The 10,498-nt window shown below is 39.9% G+C and overlaps 1 protein-coding gene across 2 annotated transcripts; it reads right to left on the reverse strand.

The window, feature by feature from the left end:
- Positions 1–1,632: 1,632 nt before the first annotated feature.
- On the reverse strand, positions 1,633–9,404 carry LOC133982364 (PWWP domain-containing DNA repair factor 3B-like). Of its 2 annotated transcripts, XM_062421412.1 has the most exons (14): positions 9,070–9,404; positions 8,181–8,492; positions 7,733–8,055; positions 6,983–7,247; positions 6,594–6,728; positions 6,408–6,478; positions 5,992–6,068; positions 5,597–5,657; positions 5,421–5,496; positions 5,256–5,306; positions 4,916–5,157; positions 3,425–3,658; positions 3,205–3,293; positions 1,633–3,104 (listed from the first exon to the last, which is right to left on the reverse strand). In XM_062421412.1, exons 2-14 carry the CDS (start codon positions 8,185–8,187, stop codon positions 3,011–3,013), a joined length of 1,725 nt encoding a protein of 574 aa, XP_062277396.1. In that variant the 5' UTR covers positions 8,188–8,492; positions 9,070–9,404; the 3' UTR covers positions 1,633–3,010. The 2 variants fall into 2 exon arrangements, with proteins under 2 accessions (XP_062277396.1, XP_062277388.1); XM_062421404.1 differs by having other exon boundaries at positions 8,181–9,404.
- Positions 9,405–10,498: the final 1,094 nt, after the last annotated feature.

Raw genomic sequence — 10,498 nt, forward strand, 5'->3', positions numbered from 1 at the left:
TTTCCACGGCTGTAGAGTGCTCCATGCGCTTCTTCTTCGTCGGTAGGGTTTTGGCAGACTCCATGCAGCGGTGGCGTGCTGTCGCCCTCCTCGGTTTGGGAATTTGAACACTTAAATTATTCTGCAAAAACACTCCCTAACGTTTCTTTACACACCCCTTCCATCAGTGTTAAGAGGTGACATGCAGATTTCTTTTCCTTCTGATTCACAGAAATATTTTCCCCAGTAATGTTATGGGGATCTCCACTACTCAGACCCAAAGGTCCTGAAACGATTATATTATTTATTGTGCACAAAGTTCATATTTTGTGCGCTCAAAATTTAAAAAAAATATATTTTATTTTAATTGATTTATTCTCTCTGTCTCTCTCTCTGATCATAGAAAACGGAGTCCTATGAGTCACATAATGTCGAAATAACTTTTGCTTTGCTTGTGCACATAAACATGAGCCTCCACTGTGTTTACCAAACTTAAAAGTTGGATGGAAAATTGGCATTTGAAAATGGCAAAAACTGCTATGTCATGGTTCCTTGTGCTTTAAATATTTGAATCCTGAGCTCTTGCTTTCTGCTTGCTGGAACATCGCATTTTGGATGTAGGATGTGTGTGTGTGCATGACAAGGGACAGGTGGAGGAGTCTGTTTTCTCTGAAGTTGCTTATACATTGTATCGTGTTTCTGATGGCTGCTGGAGGCTGATCATACAGATGTTATTTTATGATTGCCAACTGTCAGGTCAAGACTATATACACAAACATCAGGACAACGTAGCTGCCTGACAATTGTCTTGATATATTGTACATCAATAGTGAACACATACGTAAGAGGCAAACTGTTACACTTCAGTACATACACTTGCACAGCATGGGAAATATAATCAAAAAATATGTAATAGAAAAAGGAAGTTGTGCATGTTTCAAAACTTCCTCAAGAGCACTTGAAGTTATGACCACAATGGGCCAAAAAACTAACAACGTTTTTTTTTTGGCTAATGAAAACTTTGGAGGATCTATACGAGGTAGATCAGAGGAGTGATTCTTCTTTATAATCATTTGTGGAGTTATTGTGTTGAGCAGTCTCACACCATGACAGAGGAAGCTGCCTGGAAATCCAGTGCAATGGCAGCAGATTTAGGGGAGACATAAACTACATGTAGTTGTACAATTTGCTGTAACTTGCTGGTAGTTAAAACTACATTCATATTTTGTGCTGCGTCAAGTATTTCAACTACTTTTTGGGTCATTTTTTTGTAGTTTAACTATTCAATTTACAAACTACAATTTTGGCCAATAACATGAAATATATATATTTTTAAAAAGACCTATATAATATAAATTTTATTTTACCATTATTGTGTTCCAGAACTCTTTGAAAAAAGGCATGAATCATGTCATGAAATGCCAACATTGTTGTTCAAGGCACACCGATCTAGAATATGTCTACCTCTTTGTATTTTTTATTACATTTCTTGTTGACTGATTTACATTTCTGATTTACAAGTGTGTATTGGGGTAGGATTTTCATTTTCTCTTTATATTACCCAACATGTCTATAGATTACCTTGTCTATGGTGAACCTACAGTATGTTGACCAAAAATGTCAGTTGAGAGGCATATTTCTGCTGGCATGTAGGGCTAGGACAGCCCGTTTGCTCATGCTTCGGGGTCGTTCAATAGAGTTATTGCAAATAAATTGTTGTTTTAATGTGTAACTATTGAAATGTTCACACAAGGGCTTTCATAAATTCCTACAGTGTTGGCACTGACGCCTTTGCAGGTTAAAAGTTAATGACAGCGACTTGAAGTGAGGAGGAGCAACACGTTTCTGGCTTATGAGCGCAGCGGTGTCGCTCCTTTTTGCATACATGTGATGCAAAACATTAAAAATAACGTCATTATAACAAAAAACGTGCCAAGGACACGTGCACCCCCCTGCCGATTTAATCGTGTATTGGCAAACTAGAGCAATGACAATCTACAATTTGAAATTTAGAGGCAATCGCACAGCCCTACTGGCATGTGAATTTTTGTAGGCTATTATATTTTGTTTCATATACACCACATGTTGATTTATTTAACGCTGAGTTAAATGAGTATAATGAGTATAAGTAGTTGCTAAAGCTAAACTACATTTCTACCCCTGGAGAAATGTAGTTTGTTCAAACTACTGCCAGGCTGAACTACATGTAGTTTTACAAGCTACGCTTGCAAAGTAGCTTCCCCAACACTGGAAATAGGAAATGTTCTTTGTAATCTGGATGTTTTTGGGGAGAAGTGTGTCAATATATCGTTTTAATAACTATTACGACAATGGACTTTGTGCTTACACAATACATTCCCAAATAAATATGTTTAATTAAATAAGCACATACTACAGTTACTGCCGAATAGCGAACCTGGTACCCCTTGTATTATTGGCTTCAGGGTCTCTGGGCAAAATAATACTGAAGTTATCATGTGTCTTCTTTGTACTTGGTACCTGAGGATGACAGGGTACATACACACTGCACAGAGATTGGGAGGAAGTGAGGTCAGGCATTAGCGTCCTAACTGCTCATTTTGCCCTGAGCCCCCTAGTAGCTGTGCTGTTGGGTCGATGTGTCACCTGGGGTATAGTGTCTCGAAAAACCTGTTTTTTATTTGGCACTTGTCCTTCCTTTAGTGTGTGATAGCCATTACGTTTGGATTGGCTGATTTAAAAAAAAAAAATGTACTGACCACATAAGCATAAGCTAACAATTAAATGTACGATTTGTGAGAAATTTGGCATTCTATATATTTTCAGCAAACAGTCATGATCATTAATGTAATGCACTCATTTCATATATAGCTTATGTCATCTTATAAACAGATTTTATACTGAGATTGAGTATTTACATTACAAAAAAGCCAAGCAGAGAGGACTGCGTTCCTGATTGTAAAGCCAAAGCAGTATACAGACTCCACTATAAACAAAACTTTCTTGAAAAAACAAATATGAAAATAATTAATCTTTTACATTACTTAGCCCTCTAACTGACAGAATCAGAAAATAGTGCAGTAGTCTGTTTATGTGAGTTTAACTTCATCTGCCGTTCAATCATCAAGTCAAACTCCTGTCTTTCTCTGCAACGAAAAAGAGATGGAAGAGAAGCATTTAATGATCATATTTAGTCCTCAGTGTAAAAAAAAAGTTTCTTTATGCTTCAACTCACAAAACTCTTACCTGTTACTTATACATCGCCCTCTTAGGTACTTTTCTTCTGCCTTTTTTACTGAGACATTGTCCACCCCAGCTATGGCATAGATGATGGCCTGTACAGAAAGACAATTATCTTACAAACCTGTACCACAAACTATAATCTGCATATCAAAAAAAGACACCAGCCCATAATAGATCAAATTAAACAACACGCAGATGAGCATGGATGAAAGCTTTAGCTCACCTCAGGAAGAAGCACATCCAGGACAAAAGGGACACTCTCCATAGATTTCACCTCAGCCAGGGAGGGAGAGGTCACAGCCGATGTGTAGAGGTCATTTAGGTACCAATAGACTTGGTCCAACTGCTCGTCATCTTCTAGGTATATATTCACCACCCGTTTGTTTACCACCCGTCTCCGATTTGCACTCTGGAAGGAGCGAAGCCATCTGGACTGCTGCTGCCCACGGATCACAGCCTGTAAGAGGAGTCATACAAGAAGGGTAGACTTTAACCAATCAGGGAATGGTGCTTGTTATGGATACTTATTAAAGTCCCCCTCCATTCAAAAATGTGTCTTGTTTATTGTTAAATCACTTGGATGTTGGACTTCACTGTGAATGATGTATGTGCAGAGTTTGACATGAGAAGATGGTTTTCACATTCATGTGCTGATGGGGAGTTTCCCTTCACAAGCATGATTTTGTGTCATACTAAAAATATTAACCACGTAAAGTTCTTAAAAACAACAACATTGAAATCTTACAGTGAAGGTCATTAGTATTTCATGCACACAACAGGAAAGGTGTTAACAAAGACAATTCAATAATTGTTCAGAGCAAGGAACACCGTCAACAAAATGTGCTTATATAAATATTCACCCGCCTCTTTAGTTGTGGCATCTTTGGCAGCACTTTCAGCCTAGAATCTATGTGGACATGTTTGTTTCAGTTTGGCATATCTGAGCATGCCCCATCTGTCTTTGCAAAATCGGTTGAGCACTCTTGAGTAATATAGTGACCATGTGAGAGCAACAGTTTGTAATTCCCCACAGATTTCTGAGGTACTGACTCAGCCACCCCAGGACAGTCATAGTGGCCTACATCAGTAGTGCCATGTCCCTACAAACACAGTCTTAAGGATGTTCTGCATTGGGTAAATTTGCAGCTGTCCTCATCCTGACTTTTTTCCTTTAATGAATAGCTGATGGTAGACAAGCAGGCTCATTCATTGAGTACTTTGCTCATGATATGAGCAGCAGATAAGAAACAAGGTTATATCATACCAGAGCACCCCTTCATGGTGTAGGTGGGCCACACTTTGATTGCAGGCAAGCAATCTCCCATTTATTGTATGACAGATTTGTAGTTAATTTGCCACTTCTCAATGTCATAAAACAAAGGATGAAAAAGCCAGCTGGTCGATGTGAAGTACTAAATGCAATGATATAAACTGAGCAGGCATATTTCATGTCCAGTTTTATGTGTAGTTAAGAAAATGTGCTTCTCACTACATGAAAAACATTAGAGCTCATGAAGTTGGAGTATGCTTCTAAATGAAACACCCATGGTCATTTTATATGAGTGCACAAACTACAATGGCTACTGCTAAACACAGTTCATCTCCATTAATGGTTTCTATGTTTAAGGCTCGCCAAAACTGATCTGCAGTAAGCTGCATTGAGAAAATGTTTGCTCAGCCAAGAACTGGACACAATAGTCTCCATTAATCATACCAGAAGGCGTCCCTCCACCATGCGCTGCTTGACGATGAAATGTACAAGCTTCTCATTAGCACGGTTGTGGGCAGCATGGGTCCGGTCTGGCAGCAGCCTCTTTGAAGTTTTGCTGACCTCTTCCTGCTCTTCACTAAAGCTGTCCTCTTTATGATCATCGCACGGCTCCTCCATCATCGCATCACTGCCGATTGTTAGCCTTTCCGAGGCTGCCTGAGGGTACTTCCTCCTCACTGGGTAGCCTGGAGTAGTTCAAAGACCAGTAGTAAGAGCATTGTCAGGACCAGAGCTGCAGGGGTACTCAAGTTTATGTTAATGAATGCTATGCAACAGAACTTACTCATGTCATGAGCAAAGTACTCGAGGAAAGAGCCAGAAAATGAGCCGCATGCTACAAAGACAAAACATTATTAATAGTGCTGTAGTTGCAGTGGTAATATTATATATTATATAATGCATATTAACATTTATGTTCTTTGTGTTAGTATTAAATGGACTCCCTTACCAATCCGTATACTGTAGTCTTTTATCAGCTCCAAGGACCAATTGATTGCAGCATCAAAGTTTTCTTTAGCTTTAGACTAGGACAAAACCCAATATATATATGAAACAGTCACAGTCTGCCACCAGTGTCAGGAAAACATAAATAATGAATTAGTATTATTTATGAGTAGTTCTTACCACCAGCTCATTAGCTCCTTCACAGTCAAAAGGCTTCAGGGTTTTCAGAGCCACAGTAAACCTCAAAGAACACAAACATCAAACTTAAAACCAAACTCCTGATGATTTGAAAAGTGAGCCAGCAATGAACTTGATATTGTATTTAATATCTCTGATTTGTGCAGTCAAGTTTAATGACAGCACATCTACGGTGGCCCTGAGATGCAAAACACAACACTGGACTAAACACAAGAGCATTTTAGAAAACACAACATGTAACAAAACAGAACACAACAACATATTAGTGTGATTTAGTGTTAGAGATCCCTATAACCTACACACAGTCCTATACACTTAACAAACAGGCTTTAACCAACAAATAACAAGCAGGGAGAGAAAAATTAACACTTCCTTACCCCTTTTTTTGGTGGATCATTGGGTAATCAATGAACATGATGCTGGCTTTTTTCAGCTTACGATTGACACTCTTTACCTGCCGAAAAAAAATGAGATACAGACCAGACATTCATGTCTTAACACAGATTAATATATCAGGCCCATAATGATCTTTAATTTGAGTTCCCCTGTGATTATCTATTAGAGCTGAAACAATTAGTCAATTAAGTTTTGAGACAAGAAAAAGAACCATTTCCATATTCAAGTGTCATTAATTGAGCAAAATGTGGAATTATTGAGTTTCTAGATATAGGCAAAAATCTTAGCAAACCTTGGAGCTTAGGAAATCTGGTGTATCGTTAAATAAAAAAGAAAGAAAGAAAAAAAGAAGAAAAATGCTAATGAGAAATAAATGATAGGTTTTTTTTTCACTCACCAATGCAGGCCAGAATGGATAATTTCTAAATTTGTACCACACAAACACTCCCTCTCTAATGGATGGAGGCTCTGAAAGAAGAGAGCACAAACATTTAGAGTATGAGCACACATTTGAGCACACATTTGAGCCCACTTCTGGTCCCTGCAGAGGTTATTTGTATTAAATCACTGCATTCTCACTCACTTTTGTCCACCTGCATCAAGAAACTTGGTAACTCCTCCCCCTCCTCTTCATCACTTTCCTCATCTTCCTGGAAGGACAACGATGGCAGCTGGTCTGCATCATTACTTAGCTCTATAGATAGTTCTGAAGACTCATCTTTTTTGGAGGGCGGGGATGTAGGGGGACAGCAATAACACAGAATAAGAACAGAACATTTTGCTCACCTGAATTATTTTAAATTGTAAGAAGCCCTACAAGCAGTAGTTGCAATCCTATCAAATAAAAACAGAAACAGAACGATACATTTTAAGACAGGCTCTGCAACCATTAGATAACTTTAGGTTATGAGGGTAATCTGAAAAGCATTATGTTGACTCTACAGTATGAGCTAAGACACCAAGATGCATTACCATGCTCCATTTCATCAGGCTTCTCCAGCTCAAACTTTGGTCTACGACGTTCTGATGACTCATAAGTAGTGTCGGTTTCTAAATTCCCTGTCTCAATTTGTTTCTTGGCAGGCCGGCACTTGGCTGGAACACCATTGCTTCTACTGCAGGTCTGCGTTCTTCTCTTTGTCGCCGTTTTTCTAACTAGTCTTGGCTCGACAGCCTGACCCTTCTTACATCTGCTCTGAGAGTTTGACTGGCTGCATGGCGAATCTCCTTCGGATGTCTACAAGAGAACAAATATAAGAGGGGCTAAAGAATAGCACTGACATAAACTGCAAAAAAACTGTGGACTAGGGGCCTGATTTACTAAGATCTAGGGGTGTGACGACATAGCGTGCCAAGAGATCTGCAGACAGCAGCATTTAAATGAGGGTTTTGCGTGTCTTAATGGAGAGTTTAGATGAGCAGAAAGCTGCAAGCGCAAATGAAATTTGATCAGGTTCTGGTGGAAGAGGTAAACAAATATATTGAGTTATAACAAAAACAAGAAAAACGCCATATTGGAGAATTTTTGTGACAAAGTCAGTGTTGTCACTAAAACCAAAAATATTCCACTCCACAAAATATTAACACGGGTGGAAAAAATCCATCCTGTGCGTATTCTGTCATTGTGCCTCCGTCGTCTCTCTTTTTACACACGTAAACCTTTAGTAAATCAGGCCCTAAGATTCAGAAACAAAAATTATCAGTAAAGATATGATCAGACACCTTTAAGTCTGTGATGAGCTTGGTGTGCTCTGGCTCTACTTGTTCTGCCCTTGAAGGTGATGTGGGGGTGTTGGACAGGTTGTCGGTGGATGAGCTGCGAACTGGTGTGGAGGTCTGGAAGGCTTCTTGTATCAGTTTTGTCTGTCTCCTGCTTCTTTTTGGAGTACTTTGTAAGGGACATGGAGTGGACAGGCTGTGAATGGTAAAATCACAGCCTGGAAGAGTACTTGATTCCTCTGTTGCTTGAGATGAAACTGTTTCTGAGTTAACTCTGTCTGCCAAGGTATTTTTTCGTGCCCTTTTTCTGGTTTTCCGAGGTCCCCCTGAAAGATAATCACAAAGTTTGCATTTTGGAGGGTTTATTCATAGTATTCACAGTCATGACTCAATTGTGATTTAGATTTGCTTCATTTGTGAAGTCAAAAAGTGACTTGACAAGACTGGTTACCTTCCATAGTCGTAAGAATTGAGTTGAGTGGATCAGAGGTTTACTGGATTATCAAGATCAGACATTAATAAATCGGGGCTGATTTCGTTCATCAGCGGGTCCCCAGCGACAGGCAGGTTATGACCTCTGCTGGGAGACACAGTCAGTGTCGTACAGTCACTTAATGTCTTATTTTGGGCCACGATACGAATGCCAATTTTCAAGCTGCAATCCTTGCATGTGTTTACCGACGCTAGGTAACGTCAAGGGCAAACAGGAAACGCCTGTCTCCACGGAAACGGGGTCTTTTTCAACAATCTTTATAATGCAAATCTGAGTACAGAAAATGGGGATCATAACATTAGCATTGCATTAGCTAATGCCACAAACTAGGTCCCTACCACATTTAAGTCGTTACAGAGTAATCCAACTGTGTGTGAAAGATAACACATTGACAACAGCGCCTCTCCTGCGTACCTTCACGTTACAGCAAGACAGAGACTCAACAGTTAAACTTTTCACAGAAGGCCTTACATCACAATACTTAACAATTAAAACATGAGAGTGAAAGCACCATATTAAATCACCATAAGATTAACGTGAAGTGCACTAGGAACACATGGCGACATGTGCTGTGGTTAGTTTAGGTCGCTAAATTAGCAGAGCAGACATTGTATCATGTATAGGACTACTAGCATGTAGCGTGTGAGTTAGGTAGTAAACAAACGCAACAGCAAAAATAAAGAGCTTTTTGGTGCAGTTGCACAGCCTAGGAAGTCACGTTAATTGTCACAGATTCTCTCCATCGCTTGTGTATATCACATGACATAAACATATACCGTTCATTAGGTTGCACGGTTATTTATGCAAGTTGTCCAGGTAGGTACTCAGCGTAACCAATTTAACTTACCAGCCTCTAGAAAATAGGACATCAGACCATAAGCGTGATTGGATTTTTACCACAGGTACAGTTAAACAGTAACCCGAATAAACTAGTCACCTACCGACCGTAAAAATCTTGAATTCAACCTTTCGCTGAGATAGTTAGCGTCCAGCGTAAGTAAAGATTTCGGCCATCGTCGGGCCTGCACACATGAGCAACTGCTAAACGAAGGTGTCTCACATCTGCGATAAACTATCAAACATTTGATATTAATATAATGAAACTAACAGGCCGTACACACAATTCCTGATAACCATGGAGGAACAAATGGTTATCATGCCAAAGTACTATCCCTGATAGGAAGTGTGCCCTAACCACGGGAGTGCGCATGCGTACATTCTTTTTCTTCCTTTGGGCTGCGTGTCATTACTCTTTGAACGCGCTCTCGTTGATTTCCTCTCGGCTGAGTCTCTCCCGGCTTGACAAGGACCTTCGTGAGACTTTAGACGACTGAGGGAGCGAGTGATAACCAATTTTTACTCAGCGATGAAAGAGGATGAAAGCATTTGCCCGATATACTCGTTGTAACATTTCTGTTTTTTTTTTTTATTATCATAATTATCTTGTTTGGTTGCCGGCAGTCCAGAACAAATCTAGCATTAAATCATGCATCTTTTTAATAGGCTACCGTAGCACAATTTCACATTACACAAAAATACTTTTTCTAACGTTATTATTATGGTGCCAGGATGCTGTGGTTGTCTCTACGCACTGCTTAGCACTAGTGGCACAGCCGGATTAAATAAATGGACTACACTAGGCAGACTGTATTTTTTGGGCCCCCCTCCGTCGATGTTATTTATGAATTGAAAATGTTGTTAAAAATGTACTTTAGTTGTTCAGCTCCTCTCTCAGGCTGGTCTTGAAAGTGGGCAGATCATACCTTCAGGGGGTCCCTCACCCCTCCACTGCGCGTCGGGGTTCAATCCCCTCTGGCTCTGCCAACACTAGCAGGTTTTCTGCTGCCCGACAGAAACTTCTGCATAGTTTATTTATTTATGGGGTTTTTTTGTTTTTGTTTTGGTCCCTCTGTCTGGGCCCCCCGCCAATTGGGCCCTAGGCACGTGCCTAGTTTGCCTTTGCGTTAATCCGGCTCTGCTGAACACCCTCCGTATGCTACCTCTACAATATTCACACACTCCATTATTATGCTTTCCAAACACAGAGAGAAATGTTTAGACCAGCATGACAGTTCCTTAATCTAGTCATAACTCTCCTCTTTCCTATTTCCTCCTCCAGACCCTGCACTCACAAATTATGGTTTATTTTTACTTTCCCTGTTCCATTTATCTGCCACCGCATTCTGTCCTCTCTTCAAGGATTTTTCTCAACTTGTCATTTGTGCTCAATTTCAGAGAGGACAACATAGTGGAATACTATTCGGTGACAGTTGATA

The sequence above is a fragment of the Scomber scombrus genome, chromosome 1 (assembly GCF_963691925.1).
Source record: "Scomber scombrus chromosome 1, fScoSco1.1, whole genome shotgun sequence".
Taxonomy (NCBI): Eukaryota; Metazoa; Chordata; class Actinopteri; order Scombriformes; family Scombridae; genus Scomber; species Scomber scombrus.